Source organism: Nicotiana tabacum, chromosome 3 (genome assembly GCF_000715075.1).
Source record: "Nicotiana tabacum cultivar K326 chromosome 3, ASM71507v2, whole genome shotgun sequence".
NCBI classification, from domain to species: domain Eukaryota; kingdom Viridiplantae; phylum Streptophyta; class Magnoliopsida; order Solanales; family Solanaceae; genus Nicotiana; species Nicotiana tabacum.
Window position 1 is genome coordinate 139020576 of NC_134082.1, and position 16043 is coordinate 139036618.

At 39.6% G+C, this 16043-nt stretch overlaps 1 protein-coding gene and 1 long non-coding RNA gene across 3 annotated transcripts; one reads left to right on the plus strand and one right to left on the minus strand.

The window, feature by feature from the left end:
- The first annotated feature begins 3886 nt into the window (after positions 1-3886).
- LOC142179512 (uncharacterized) lies at positions 3887-10628 on the plus strand. Its single transcript, XR_012707865.1, has 2 exons — positions 3887-4728; positions 10357-10628. It is a non-coding gene; the product is annotated as an uncharacterized LOC142179512 (long non-coding RNA).
- Positions 10629-10840: 212 nt separating this feature from the next.
- On the minus strand, positions 10841-12978 carry LOC107777275 (WEB family protein At3g51220-like). 2 transcript variants are annotated; one of them, XM_016597271.2, is made up of 2 exons: positions 12588-12978; positions 10841-11555 (listed from the first exon to the last, which is right to left on the minus strand). In XM_016597271.2, the coding sequence occupies exons 1-2, from the start codon at positions 12729-12731 to the stop codon at positions 11049-11051; spliced, it is 651 nt and encodes a 216-aa protein (XP_016452757.1). In that variant the 5' UTR covers positions 12732-12978; the 3' UTR covers positions 10841-11048. The 2 variants fall into 2 exon arrangements, with proteins under 2 accessions (XP_016452757.1, XP_016452756.1); XM_016597270.2 differs by having other exon boundaries at positions 10841-11561; positions 12588-12969.
- Between the last annotated feature and the right edge of the window lie 3065 nt (positions 12979-16043).

Genomic DNA, 16043 nt, shown 5'->3' on the forward strand with positions numbered 1-16043 from the left:
TGGCAATCAGGCACCCACCTGGAACACAAGGTAATTCACTTCAGAATGCAATTCAAGTCAGCAACAAAAGAAGCTCGCGGCAAGAATGTGAGTCAACAGTCCGAGATAATCAACGGAAGTTAGCCACAATCCAGAATAAAAAAAAAGGCAAGAAGTGAATCCAAATGTAGAAGTGGAGAACGTTGTGAACTACTCAAGACATGATGGCTGAAATCACGAGCATTGCATGTCCGGTTTTGATCTGAAGAAGAATGAACTAACACCTGCAGCTAGCAAGCATCGAGGTTCAAATCTATTGTCTGCATGAAGAACCATTCAAGACTCAAGATCAAGCTTCAAAAGACTTATAGATAGGAATCTTGTAATTCATAGTTGACAGATTTAGCTAGTCTTTTTTCATTTTTTGATTTTTGATGTAATACAAGACCGCGGACCGGAACCTCGGCGGAACGGCACCTCGACTGGCTCTCCACCTCGGTAAACTCCGTCACCCTTCCTACTTCTGAACTACACGTGGCCTGATTCCTTTATAGCCAAGGATATGTAAGCAGCTTAGATACCAGGGCTTGGTCACATTCTCCTTTCTCTTAGTTTTTGGTCTTTCTACATAAGGGTCGGGTCAAAAAACCTATCTAGTCGTTCTTTGTCTGAAAATACTTCGTGTTTCCAGTCAAAGAGGGGCAGCTGTAGACATGTGATTTTTGACCCTCCCCAAGATTTCACCCATTTTAGCATTTAAATATTTATTTTTAGGTCTAATATAGTTATTTTAACTAGTTTTGACCCTTTTTACTTTATTTTATCAAAAAATGAAAATTACAAAAATATTTCTTCTTTTTAGTTGTTGTTAGTTTATATACCTTTCGTAAAACTAAAAAAAATACAAAAAATAGTACCTTATTTTTATTTTTGATAATACCAAAAAAATAGATTTGTTTTAATGATTAGTCTTATCTTAATAGTTATTTTACTTAAGTAGGATTATTTGGTAAATGAGGTCGTAATTTTAGTCTTATTCACGGAATGTGACGACCTGGCCGATCGTCTTACTAATTTACACCCCGATAGCCTATTAACTGCTTTCCCCGAGTCTATTTCTGCTATTTTGATTTGCCGGGATGTTCGGTTTTAAGTTACGGAGAGTTTTGGGACACTCAGTCCCTAAATGAGAGCTTAAATATTAGAAAGTTGACCGTAGTCGGAATAGTATGAAGACGACATCGGAATGGAAATTTGATAGTTACGTTAGCTCCGTTGGGTGATTTTGGGGTTAGGAGCGTGTTCAGATTATGATTTGGAGGTCTGTAGCTAATTTAGGCTTGAAATGCCGAAGGTTAAATTTTTGAAGTTTCCAGTCCGATAACAAGATTTTGATCCGAGGGTCGGAATGGAATTCTGAGAGTTGCAATAGTTCCGTTGTATCATTTGGGATGTGTGTGCAAAATTTTAGGTCATTCGGACGTGGTTTGGTTGGGTTTCTGATCAAAAGCGGAATTTGGAAGATTTTAGAAACTTAGGCTTGAATCCGATGTGTTTTGGTTGTTTGATGTTGTTTGAAGTGTTTTGAAGATTGGTACAAGTTTGAATAAGGTTTTAGGATATGTTGATGCCTTTGGTTGAGGTCCCGAGGGCCTCGGGGTGATTTCGGATGGTTAATGGAAAGTTGAGAAAATGTTGCAGCTGCTGTATTTTTTGCTGCTTCTGGTATTTTCGCATCTGCGGTTTGGGGACCGCAGATGCGGAGCCGCATAAGCGGCGTAGAGGACCGCAAAAGTGAAATTTGGGATTTTCCTCAGGAACCGTAGATGCGGTGAAATATCCGCAGAAGCGGAACCGCTCCTGCGGTTAGAGTTCCGTTGATGCGAAAGCTGGGCCCTTAAGTGAAAGTCATAGATGCGACACTTGTTCCACAGAAGCGGGACCGCATATGCGGTCCCAGGGCTACAATGCGAAAATCGCTGGGCATAACATATAAATAGTTGCCTTCACGAATTTGAGGGATTCTTTCACCATTTTCATCCTGGTTTGAAGCTTTTGAGAGAGATTTTTGATGAAAAACAAAAGGGAATCACTTGGAGGTAACATCCTTGATTTCATAACTTGCTTTTATGTAATTACAGACCTAATTAGTGGTGAGAAATTGGAAAAAAAATGGTTAATTAGGGCTTGAGTTTAAGAGGCCTTTAAATGAGGATTTGAGGGGTCATTTGGACTCCAATTTCATTATTCTTATTATGTATAGACTCGTGAGAGTACGAGGTTCCCGAAAATATAAATTTCACCCGATTCCGAGGCGTGGACCCGAGGGGCATTTTGGTAATTTTCCTAATTTCATGTATTAGCTTAGACTTTAATTGTAAAATCAATTACTTGAAGTGTTATTTACATTATGCAATTGAATTGAATAGATTTGGGCCATTTGGAGTCGAGTACTCTTGGCAAAAGCGTGGTTTCGAGTTGACTTTGAGCCGGTTCGAGGTAAGTGGCTTGTCTAACCTTGTGTGGGGGACCTTCCCCTTAGGATATGATATATTTGATAGATGCCTTGTACGTGAGGTGACGAGCGCGTACTTGAGCTAATTGTTGAAAATCCAGTTTTTTCCTTAAGTATTTCAATTGAGTTCTTTTTTCTGTTTTATTCTACTTGTGAATTTAGCCTGTTGCTAGTTTAGAAAAGCATGTTTAGTTGACTTAATTTCCTATTTGCTTAAACTGCCTTAATTGCATTATGTGAAGCATGTTAGGCTAGAATTAATTGTTTAGTTGGTACGAAATTTAGTTTAATTGAGTATTATTGTGTTGCTGCTGTGTGTTTTTACCTTGGGACTACGGGACGACATCTTGGGAGATCTCCTATACGTATTTATGATCTGAACTAAGGTGCGGGATACCAAGAGATACTTGGCACGTATATTGAGGATACCAAGAGATCCTCAGGATACCAAGAGATCCCTAGCATATATTGAGGATACCAAGAGATCCTCGGAATACCGAGAGATCCCTAGCATATATTGAGGATACCAAGAGATCCCTAGCATATATTGAGGATACAAAGAGATCCTCGGGATACCAAGAGATCCCTAGCATATATTGAGGATACCAAGAGATCCCCGGGATATCAAGAGATCCCCAGTTATCATCCTTGCTATGAGTGGTCTTTCCTTGTGGTTACCTTTATCTCTGTTTCCGTTATTATACTCTTATTATCTTGTATATATTCTTATTATAGATTTTCAATTGTACTGCTTGTCATGTCTCATATTCTCTATATTTATTTAATCTCAGTAGGGCCCTGACCTTCCTCGTCACTACCCAACCGAGGTTAGGCTTGGCACTTACTAAGTACCGTTGTGGTGTACTCATGCCTCTTCTGCACATGTTTTTCATGTGCAGATCCAGGTACTTCTACTCAGGCCTACCATCCTTGAGGGAGGCGACTACTTAGAGACTTCGAGGTACATCTGCCGCGTCCGCAGACCGAGGAGTCCCTTTCTATTCCTGATTTTTAGTATTTAGCCCTTTTGTACTTTCTGTTCTTATTAGACAAATTCCGGAGTTAGAGCTATGTAGTATTTCCTTTTCTTAGCTTGTGATTCGTGGATTTTCAGGTCTTGGACTTGGATATTGGTTTTGAGATTTATATTTGGTGTATGCCGAGCGGCACATTTAAACACTGTTATTGCCTTATTTCTGTTTTTAAATTGTTTACTTCCGCAAGTTTTGGATATCTTCCGCAATTTAGGCTTACCTAGTCGTAGAGACTAGGTACCGTCACAATGGTTCACGAAGGGCAAACCGGGGTCGTGACACAGAGAAAGAATAAAATTTGGGCTCAAACAACCCATTTTAAGCCTAATTTTCGGAACTAGATCATAATTCCCAAGCTCATAATTCCTAGGCCCATACCCCTTAACCTAAAAAACCCTAGTCTTTAAAAAGCATCTGCCATTTTTATTTGGATGGGGACTAACATATACAAAAAATACAAGACATAATACACAAGAGGAAAAAAAATCAGAAAACACCTAAGGCAAAAAACCTTTTAGCCATTCCTAAAAGGAACAAAAGACCTAGACCCCTAGGCATCAGAAGATCCGCCGCAGAAGACATAGACCCCTCCCCCACTTTTCTGCTTCTTCTTCAACCAAACGACGACCCCCACCGAACATTCTCCTGCTTCTGAAACAAAATCAAGAATGCCTAAAAAATCAGCCGCTGATAACACAAAAAAGGGACCCCATCCGTTCTGCTTTCTTCTTCAACAAAACACCCATTGCCGTTCCTCTTCGTCTTCACAAATCAAACACCAGAAATGACCAAATGGACACTAACCAGCGATCTCTTCCAACGACCTTCCTCTCTAAAACAAAACCTGCAACAACCAACGCCGGCCAGATCTCCTCAACATCACCATCTCCGGTGGACATAAACAAAAGAAATGAGCAACAAACACATACAGAGCACATCAAATCGACACCTAGCAACAACCATGAGATTTTCTCGAAATAGACCCCAATAACCAGTAAAAAGCAGCCACAAATAGCTCATTTTTAGCCTGTTCATTGTCAAGTTTTCGGCGAATTTGAGGTCCATGGAGTTCTGGCGAGGTTTTCAGGTTTAGTCCGTCGATTTAAATTGAGGTTCCGGTCGCAGGTTTATCTGCTTGTTTATAGATTTGTTGAGTGTTCTCTCCTTAATCAATATTTCAAAGAGTGTGCTGCAGTTGAGGTGCATTTCCCGAACCTTTATGTTATTTCATTTCGTTATTCATAGTTTGGTGAAGGATTTTTTGGTATTCTGTTACGTCGGTTTGTTTGCATTTGCTGTCTTAGTTTCATTATTTGGTTAAGTGCCTTGATTCGTGATAGTGAATAGGTTTATATAACTAAAGGTTTCGTAACTTATCCGGTACATGAAATGGTGAAGGAAACGACTTGAGTTGAAACTGATTTAGGCATTTGGTGCACCGCACAGATATAATATGCTATTTTTTTAAGTTAGCCTTCATGTCTAGTTGATACTTATGTCACTATTTTCTTAAACTTGATTGATAAAAATTATGGCTCAACCTAAGCTATTGTGTTGGTTAATTAGAAAAATGAATCTGGGTTTAAGTTGGTTTTAAATGTAAATGGTTTGTTATGACAATCTTGCTCAAAATTAGAAGCACACAGTGAGTTAGGCTTGGGTTAATAAAATTTGAAAGGTTCTAGTCGAGGGGATTAATTAGAAGTTAAAAGAAATTGAGTTATTTTTCGTATGGTTTTGTCTAATTGCATTGTTAGAATGTATGTTTAGGCCGACCACACCTGGGTAGGCGAACCTTTAGGCGCGTTTTGAATTTATTATTGTAATTATGGACACGTTTACGTGACATGATTACAGTTTCTAAAATGAATATTCCTAGTTTGCTCTAGGCACGTTTAATGTATCACCGTGATTGTATACACGTTCGCGTGACACGATTACAATTCTAAAAACAATATTGGAGTATGCATTTGCGCAACTTTGACCGAATATTCTTAATAATAATAAAGCGTTATTAATTGTGGACACATTCGTGTGACATGATTTTGACGCACCAAACAAATGGGTACACGTACGCGTGACCCGTTTCAAAATAATTTCTTAATTAAAAAAAGACAAATGCACATAGGTTCTAAAATAAGTAATTAGACAATTTGATTAAGCCGAATATGATCAAAGCGACCGTGCTAGAACCACGGAACTCAAGAGCGCCTAACACCTTCTCCCGAATTAACAGAATTCCTTACTCGGATTTCTGTGTTTCGCAGACATCAATACAGATTCAAATCTCCTCAATTTGGGATTTTAAATCGGTGACTTGGGACACCATAAATTATCCTAAGTGGCGACTCTGAATTTAAATAAATAATCCCATTTCGATTATTGTCACTTTATTTGGAAAAACTCCTATATACCCCTTTCGAGGGTAGTAAAAGGAGGTATGACAACCATTGTTCACGCGCTGAAGATTTGGAGGCACTATTTGTATGGTGTGTCATGTGAGGTGTTCACGGATCACAAGAGTCTACAGTATTTGTTCAAGTAGAAGGAACTAAATTTGAGGTAGAGAAGGTGGTTGGAGCTGTTGAAAGACTATGATATCAATATCTTATATCATCCGGGGAAGGCCAATGTGGTGGCTGATGCTTTGAGTATAAAGTCAGCCAGTATGGGCAGTCTTGCTTATATTCTGATCGGTGAGAGACCGCTTGCTTTGGATGTTCAGGATTTGGCCAATCATTTTGTGAGGTTGGATGTTTCTGAGCCCAGCTGTGTGTTAGCTTGCACAGTCGCTCGTTCCTCATTATTTGAGCGTATCCAAGATTGGCAATATGATGATCCTCATTTGTGTGTCCTTAGGGACACAGTGCGGCACGATGATTCCAAGTAGGTTACATTAGGATATGATGGAGTTTTGAGGATGCGGGGTCGAGTTTGTGTGCCTAATGTGGATGGACTACGAGAGTTGATTCTAGAGGAGGCCCATAGTTCCCGATACTCTATTCATCTGGGCGCCGCTAAGATGTATCAGAACCTGCGGCTGCATTATTGGTGGATAAGGATGAAGAAGGATATTGTTGCATATGTGGCTCGGTGTTTGAATTGTCAATAAGTAAAGTATGAGCATCAGAGACCTGGTGGTTTGTTCCAGAAGATTGAGATTCCTGAGTGGAAGTGGGAGCATATCACTATGGACTTCATTGTTGGACTCCCACAGACTCAGAGGAAGTTCGATGCAGTATGGGTTATTGTTGATAGGCTGACCAAGTCAGCACATTTCATTCCTGTGGCAGTTTTCTATTCTTCTGAGAGGTTAGCCGAGATCTATATTCGCGAGATTGTTCGTCTTCATGGTGTGCCTGTGTCTATCATTTCGGACCGAGGTACGCAATTTACCTCACATTTTTGGAGGGCAGTTCAGAGTGAGTTGGGCACACGGGTCGAGCTGAGCACAACATTTCATCCTCAGACGGATGGGCAATCCGAGTGTACTTTTTTGGAGGATATCTTCTGAGCCTGTGTTATGGACTTTGGAGGCTCGTGGGATCAGTTTTTGCCTTTAACGGAGTTTGCCTACAACAACAGCTACCAGTCGAGCACCCATATGGCTCCTTAAGAGGCTTTATATGGTAGGCAGTGCCGGTCACCGGTTGGGTGGTTTGAACCAAGAGAGGCTTGGTTGTTGGGTACAGATCTAGTACAGGATGCCTTTGACAAGGTTAAGATTATTCAGGATAGGCTTCGTACAACTCAGTCTAGGCAAAAAAGTTATGTTGACCGTAAGGTTCGCGATGTAGTATTCATGGTCGGCGAGCGGGTGTTGCTTCGGGTGTCGCCTATGAAGGGCGTGATGAGATTTGGAAAGAAGGGCAAGCTAAGCCCTAGATTCATTGGTCCTTTTGAGATTCTTGATCGAGTGGGAGAGGTGGCTTACAGACTTGCATTGTCGCCGAGTTTATCAGCCGTGCATCCAGTATTTCATGTGTCCACGCTTCGAAAGTATCATAGCGATCCATCCTACGTGTTAGACTTCAGCACTGTCTAGTTGGACAAGGACTTGTCCTATGAGGAGAAGCTGGTAGCTATCTTAGACCGGCAGGTTCGTCAGTTGAGATCAAAGAGTTTTTCTTCAGTTCATGTTCTATGGAGGGGTTAGCCTGTTGAGGCAGCGACCTGGGAGTCCGAGTCCGATATGCGGATCCGATATCCCCATCTTTCTCCGGCTCAGGTACTTTTCTTTTGTCCGTTCAAGGACGAACAATTATTTTTAGAGGTGGAGAATGTGATGACCCAAAAGGTCATCACTCATTTTGAAAGTAAATTATGTGTTCCGAGGCCTTAAAAATCTCTTTTTGTCTCACCTGGATTTCCATGCGTAGTTCGGGCGCATTTTCAGAAAGCTTTTACGTGAAAACTAAGTAAGATAAGGAAATTGGCTTGTAAAATTGATTAAAGTTGACTTTGGTCAATATTCTTGGTAAACGGACCCAGACCCGTGATCCGTCGGTCTCGTAGGGTTCGTAGTAAAATATGGGACTTGGGCGTATGCCCGGAGTCGAATTCCGAGGTCCCAAGACCGAGAAATAAATTTTCGAAAGAAATTATTAACTAAAATTATAAGAGTTTTTAGAAATGTAGAGATATTTGAAATTGATAGTATTGGGCCCGTATTGTGGTTCCGGATCCCGGTAGAGGTCTTATAAAATAATTAAGTTAAATCTGGGAATTTTGGTGGGAATCGGAGTTCGTTTAGTATAAATCAGACCTTTATTTGAGAAAATAAAAATTTTGATGTTCTTGAGTGATTTAATGAATTTGAGGTTTAATTCATAGTTGTTGATGTTATTTTGATGATTTGATCACATGAGCAAGTCTGTATAATATTTTTGGACTTGCGTGCATGATTGGTTTGGAGCCCCGAGGGCTCGAGTGGGTTTTGGATAGGCTGAGGAGTAAAATTGGACTTCGAAAAAAATTATTGGTATCTGGTATTTTTGCCCAGGCCTCTGATCTCGTAATTGCGAGATCAGGCTTCGCAATTGCGAAGTTCTCAGGCATGGGAATTGCGACCCGGGCATCGAAAATGCAAACCTAGCCTGGGCAGGCCATGATTGCAAATGCGACATTTTGGTCGCAAATACAAAAGCGGCAGGGTCGCAATTGCGACTATTTCTTCGCAATTGCGAAGACTGTAGAAATACCAAGGGTTCGCAATTGCGAACCCCTGATTGCAAATGCGAAGGTGACAGGTTTCTTAAGGGTTCACAATTGCGAACCCTTGGTCGCAATTGCGACATCAGAGACCTGTTAAGTGGAATTTCAGACGGGATTTCATTCATTTTTATAACTTTTCAACCCTAAAACATCTTGGGCGATTTTTCAAAGGCACCTACTCTTCCAAATCATTAGTAAGTCATTTCTAATTCATTTTCTTCAATCTATAACATCCTTTCACATGATTTCAATTCAAAATCAAGGGTTTTCATAGGGAAATTGAGTGTTTTTGGGTAGAACTTAGGATTTTCAAATTTTGGGGATTTGGATCTCGATTTGAGGTCCGATTTCAAAAAAAATTATATATTTGAGTTCGTGGATGAATGGGTGATTGGGTTTTGGTTTGAACCTTGGGTTTTGACCATGTGGGTCCGGAGTCGATTTTTGACTTTTTTGGAAAATCATAAGAAAATCTATTTTCATGCATTAGAATTGATTCATTTAGCATTTATTGATTTTCGTTAAGTAAATTGTGGCTAGATACAAGCGAATTGGTGGTGAAATCGAGGGGTAAAGCGGTAGTTGAGGTTTGATTGTGTTCGTGGCATTGAGGTAAGTGTTTAGTCTAACCTTAGCTTGAGGGATTAGGAGTTGTGTCTTAATTGCTATGTGTTAATTGTTGAGTACGACGTATAGGTGTTGTGATGAGTATCTATACGTCAGTGTCAAGCATGCCCGTGAGTCTTATACTATGATTGATGTGACTCCGTTTTGTATTGTCCATACTTAATATGATGATTTCTAGTGTTGAACATTGAACATTGTAGAGCATTGACTCAAGTTGAGAATTGAGTTGTGAAGTAATTGTGGAAAAGAGAAGAGGTTTATGATATTGTCTCCCTTGTCGAGATGTTATTGCTCTTGATATTATTTTCCTTGCTGGGATGTTATTGCTCTTGATATTGTTTCCCTTACCGGGATATTATTGTTATACTATTGTTCCCTTGCCGGGATTCTATTGTGATTTTATTGATTCCCTTGCCCGAATTGCTTTGTGATTGTTGCTTAGGTAAGGATGAGTGTAAAAGCATGAAGGTGATGCCGTGCGTGATATTTGTGAGTGAGTGTTAATGCACGAAGGGTGATGCCGTGCCGATATTGTAAATGTAAAAACACGAAGGGCGATATCGTGCCATGATATGAGTGATAATGCACGAAGGATAATGTCGTGCCATGATTATGTGAGGTAAAAGCACGAAGGGTGATGTCGTGCTGATTATATTGATTCTTATGGTGAGAACGAGAGTAAAAGTACGAAGGGTGATGCCGTGCACTTGCGATTGCTTTCCTTATTCTTGCTTATAGTTGAATTTTGGTGCTCCGCATGCTTCTTTATTGAATTTTTATTTGTACACGATATTCCCCCGATCATGTTTCCCCTTCCTATCTTTAATTGCTAGTCTCTATCATTATTACTTGTTGTATATGATATAACTGCACAGGTTTATTTGGTAGTCTTGTCCTAGTCTCATCATTACTTCGCCGAGGTTAGGCTAGACACTTACCAGCACACGGGGTCGGTTGTGCTGATACTACACTCTACACTGTGTGCAGATCCCGATGCTGGAGCTTTTGGACCACAGTGAGGTTGCTGCCTTCAGTCCATCAGGAGATCCAAGGTAGTCTTGCAGGCGTCCGTAGGCCTTGGCGTCCCCTTCCTATCTAGTTTTTCTTCTGTTCTTTACTATTTCAAAGACAGACATGTATTTATTTTGTTCGGACCCTATTTATAGTATTCTTAGATAGTCTGTGAGATTTTGATACGAGTTCTGGGTGTGTTATGTTTATGAATTCTTATCGGTATTATCTTTAATTGTTATATTTCATTCTTCCGCATTATTTCTGCTGTTTATAAAATGTTAACTCACATTTGTTAAGGGATTAAAAATGAAAAAGGTAAAATAATTGGAATAATTCGCTTGCCTAGCTTTCACTAGTAGGCGCCATCACGACTCCCGAGGGTCGAAAATCTGGGTCATGATAGATACTCACTACTATTTATTTATGTACTGTAAAGAAAAGAAGCTACACTTCTAGATAATTGAATGAAAAAATCAAAAAGAGAATGACTAATAATTTGATGATAGGCATTGAGTTAAAGCTAACAAAATAGTATAGTAGTACACTCTACTACAGTATTTAATTCCTTATTCAAAAGAAGGCCAGAAGCTGTATATCGATCATTGCATGTTTCTTCTATGCTCATCAGAGGTACTCAGGGGAACAAGGTTTAGGACTTTTAAGTTTCATGCATTTTCCTGATTTCCCTTCTTGGAAAACAAGGCACCAATTAAAGGGATTAAAGGCTTCCTCTTCAATTTCTTCTTGAGCTGTGAAGGACTAGTCTCACATTCTTTCTTAACATCTTCCTTGTTGACAGCAATGACCTTAGTAAGCAGAGGGGGACTAGCAAACTTGACAGATCTCTTTTTCTGGAACTCGATCTGCTCCTCATCATCTTCCTCTACAGTTTGTATTTTGGCTTCAACTTTTGATGATGGTTGCTCAATGAATTTTAGCTCTTCAATCTCTGGATCCATCATCACTAATGGTACTTTGTGTTGGGGTTCTCTTGTCTTCAATTGTTGTATCTCTCTTCTTGTCTGTTCCAGCTCTTCTTTAAGAGATTGAAGGCAATGGGCCATAAATGTTCCTTCTTCTTTAGCTTTCTGGAGGCTTTGTTTTGTCTCTTCAAGCTCAACTCTTACTGCTCCTCCAAATTTGGGTTGGTTTTGTCCACCACTTGCCTTTGTCTGCACCTGACGTTGATCATTGAGATACTGATAAATTTGTAGGGAGTTGTTACGTAGAACCTATTTTGCTAGTCATGTAGCCAATATTTTATAATATTCCATCAGCTCCTCTTTGGCCATTGATTTTGGTTTAATTTTTTTTAAAAAAGTTTTAAAACATTGTTTGTTTATGAAATATGATCAGGTTTTGAAAGAAAAAAAAAATTCAAGTTCCAAAAACTGGTTTAGGACATTTTCTGGGTAAAATTTTTTCTTCTACTCACAAAACTTCAACTTTTTTTCAAGTAAAATGCATGTCCAAACACAACTTTCAATATTTATTTTTCAACACAGCTTCAAAAACTCTTTTTTTAAGTTTCAATCAAATCTATATCCAAACGCTAGCTTAATTATTCCGGTAGCATGTGATGATATTCCATGCAAACACATTCAGAATTTTAGTGCCCGTACCATACGTGTTATATATGGTTTAATTTCAGTCGGTTAGTATAATTCCATGTAATCAAATGGGCGCACAGTCAGTTTGTACTTTAATTTTTTATCATAATATAAGTAAGAGGTATTATCACTTTTAGCTCGCGCCAGAAACTATTTACATCTGATAACAAAAAAAATGTATAAAATTTGTATAATTTTTGTATATAACATACACAATGTATATATATACAAATTTTATACATTTTTTTGACTATTATTTTTACAGCGATTATACAGTGTCATTTTTCCTATAAGTAACAGGTTAACTAGTGCTTTACTAGGTTACCACTTACCAATATACTATCACAGAATTTACGTATCATTTACAAGTGACTGACTGAAAATATCTGTCACAACTCGCAATACAGAATACTCAAACTCAGCCTTAAAATACTTGGGAATATAATGGTAATGCATTATATAGCAATTAAGTCCATAATATGATGGAGTGCTAGTGAATTATATATGGGGCTTATTCAAGATCAAAGCCTTTCAACGATCAGAACTTGAGAAAGAGGTTAACACAGAAAAGCTATAAATGAAGGAAAAAAGAACCTCTTTAAGCTGCTTAGCATGTATCTCTCCAGCCAACACCTTTTCCCCGAACAACATAACTGCTTCCTTCACCGATCGAAAAGGCTGCCGCATGTCGATCTCCACACGTCCCCTCACCACCACTCCTTCTAATTCCCTTTCCATTTTCCTTTTCAGAATGCAGGAAAGTAACTGAACTTCTTCTTTTCTATTTGTGCAGTGGTAATTAATTAAAAGGAAACTAGAAACTCCTCAGCAACTGCATTAATGAAGTTGACGACGAAATTTTGTATTGTCATTTTGATTGTCAAATTTAGGTTTATATATGAGAGAACGAAGAAAGAGGTTGTTTGTTACAAATTGGTAGGATAATTCTAGGATTACCTAATAAAGAATGTCATGAAAATCATTTTAGGGAAGGAGCTAAGGGTGTTGGAGGTGGGGGGATTCATTTCTTCGCGTTCACTTCACTAGAAGATATATATTTGATTTGTTTGTTATTTGATGGTGATATTTACTGCTTATAATGATCTGTTTGGTGGTTGCACCATCACATTTCAAATGCCTACTAAATCTTACAGCAATAACAATTTCCCTAAACAAAGAGATAAGAATTAGAAAAAGAAAAAATCAATGTAGTTGTGAAAGAGATTTTCCGAAGTCTTGGTGCCGCCACCCTCACCAAAAGTGGACCTTTAAAGGGACCCAATCTTCGTTTTTTCTGAAATTGACCTTCCTCCTATGATCCAATTCAATATGTATTTTTCTGTCTTTATATACGGCAACTGTTTCCTGTATATATAACTACGTATATATGTTTGTAACTAGATATGTATATGGTCTATTTTCATGCTTAATTCCGATCAAAATCATAGGAGTTCACGAAAGGGACATCAAGAAAAAAGCTCTTATATAATGATATATTGGTTGTACAGATTGATTTGATTGCTGAATTTCTAGTACTGTTCACTTATATTTAGAACAAAACAATCTTAATCGTCTTGAAATAAAATTAAAGCGGCTACTTGTCAAGAAAGAATGTATAAAAAGAAGTCATCATAATCGTATAAGAAAAAATATAGACATTGTTTACCTCGAAAATACGAGTAACTATTAAATTTGATTTATGGTTTTAAAGATATGTGATTTAGTTCAATACTAATTAATAACCAAGCTAACATATAAATGAAGGAAATAAGTAAAATCAAACCAGTGTGTAAGACAGTCTCGACCTCGAGCTAAGGTGGCCTCGAGAATAATAATCAAGTAAAAAGACGATTCTAATGAAATATGAGCCAAAAAGTAAGAGAGTATATTCTTTGCAATGATTGATGATGGTTACAAATGATTGGGGTCCTCTTTATATAATAGGGGAACCCTAAATAAGGTACATTTCTATTTACAGTAAAGAATCTTATTGGGACAGTTGTCTAACCGCCTAGTACGGATTAGTACTAACTCGTACAAATCTATTCGGAATTTACACCACGATCTTGGGGAAGTAGCCGGAATCTTGCTCATTCTGCAAAGCCATAACGACATTATCTCGAAGCCGGTCACGTTCGGCCTCAATATTCATCGGTCACTTTGATCTTCGATTTTCGAACTCTGCCATCAGCATCAAACCAGTGTACTTTCGACCGATTCTTGAAGTGGTTCCTCGAACCCACTAAATCGAGCATACTTGATTTTGACCGTATACAGATAGTCCCCGTGTTACTTAGAGTAAGATGATAATAAACGACTTGATCCTCGATGCTCCGATGCCTCGATCATGCTGTCAATCTCGTGACGTCAGCGACTGAAGCGATTGAATGGTCGCTTGTGCATAGTTCCCAAGGTAATTATTGGAGGCGGCTGATGGTTGGCCGTTGGTTTCCCTAAACCGTTAAAGTGGCCTCTATAAATAGGCCAATTTTACAGTTTTTGCAATCTTTACTTCTCAAATCACCCTTAAAATCTCACTAGCCTCTTCAACTTCTCTGAGTTCACCCTTTTCTCCATTTGTTCTAACTACAACATCAAATCCTTCTCTTCTCTTGAATGTCTTAACCACAATGGCTAAAACATCTAAAACCGTTCCTCAGAAAGAAAAAGCTTCATCATCGCGGTCGTCCAGAGATAGAACGGTGGTGCCATCTCGTATCGATGAGTGTATTCTCGGGCCATGCGAGCTAAATTTCAATTTTAAAATCGATAAAACGGCATCGACACTAGGCCGATATGAGCCCATGTATCGATACATCTGCTTGATAACCGAAGATGGAACTTGAGCAGGTGAAAAAGGATTGTAATTGGGAGAATAAGGATGTTGTGATCCCTTCCCCCGATGAGGACATTACCACCCTTAAAGTAGGGTACTTAAGCATGTATACTTACCCTTTCACATCGGGTCCCGTAGATCAAGCTCTGGGTTCCACAGACCCAGTGATTCTTGATTTTTGCCAACAATACCAGGTGACGCTTGGCCAGATCTACCCTTTTTTCTGGCGCATCGTCAATCTGATCAGATATTTCTCAGGCCTAGTCGAGGGGATGCCTTTTACCCTTGACCACCTGATCAGGCTATACATCCCTCGCATTTATCGAGGTGGCCTGATAAAGCTTCAGCGTCGATCCTCGAAGTCCCTTTTCTCCAGCATCGATGAGGACAAGGACAGAGGATGGATGAGACAGTTTGTCCGAGTCACGACCTCCGATCTGATTCCTGCTGAGAAGATGCCATTCCCCGATGAGTGGAACATGAAACGTAAGAACAAACTTATCGATGGTGATTAATATCCTGCTTTCCCTATTCTTTCTCGATCTAATTCTTTTCTGATGATGCAGTTGTCTCTTGGTTTCTTGGTGTGGTTCCGGGCCTCGCAGGTTGGGTCCGGCAACTGGCATCCACTTCTTCCTACGCGGAACGCAGTTGGTGTGATTTGGCCAAGGGTCGATGGGAAGCTAAAAACCATGGTGAGTTATCTTGTTTACATATTGATGTTTCGTAATTGAATACTCACTTTACAATTATGCAGGCCTCGGAGACGCCATTGCTATGCGACCGCCCCTGCCCGTTGAAGAAGAAATCCCAAAATCGACCAAAGAGAAGAATAGGAAAAGGGGGTCGCCTGCAAGTTCCCTGAAGCCAAAGAAAAGCAAGGCTCGAAAGCCTAAGGACGATCCTGCGTCCCTATCTTCAGAAGCGGCCCAACACCTTGGGGATGACAGGAGGAGGGAGAAGATAACGACTGCCTGTTGGTAACTCAGAAAAGAGGAAGCACTGACATTTCGAAGGCCGCTGAACCGATGGTGGCTGATGCGGTTCAATCTCAAACCGAAGAAATTTTGTAGGGGAGCTCGAGTAGAGTCCCCGATCCATTAGGTGGTAAAAATACGTCTCGTCCCGGGGGACATTTGGTGGGCGAGCCCGAGGATCCTAGTTCTGAGGCCCTCCACAGAGAGGATAATATCCCAAGTAAATTACTTGGGATA

Coding starts and splice junctions, on each gene's coding strand:
- LOC107777275 (XM_016597270.2), bottom strand. CDS start 12,731: ATGGAAAGGGAATTAGAAGGAGTGGTGGTGAGGGGACGTGTGGAGATC. Junction 11,562..12,587: donor ATGCTAAGCAGCTTAAAGAG/GTTCTTTTTTCC, acceptor GATCAACGTCAG/GTGCAGACAAAGGCAAGTGG.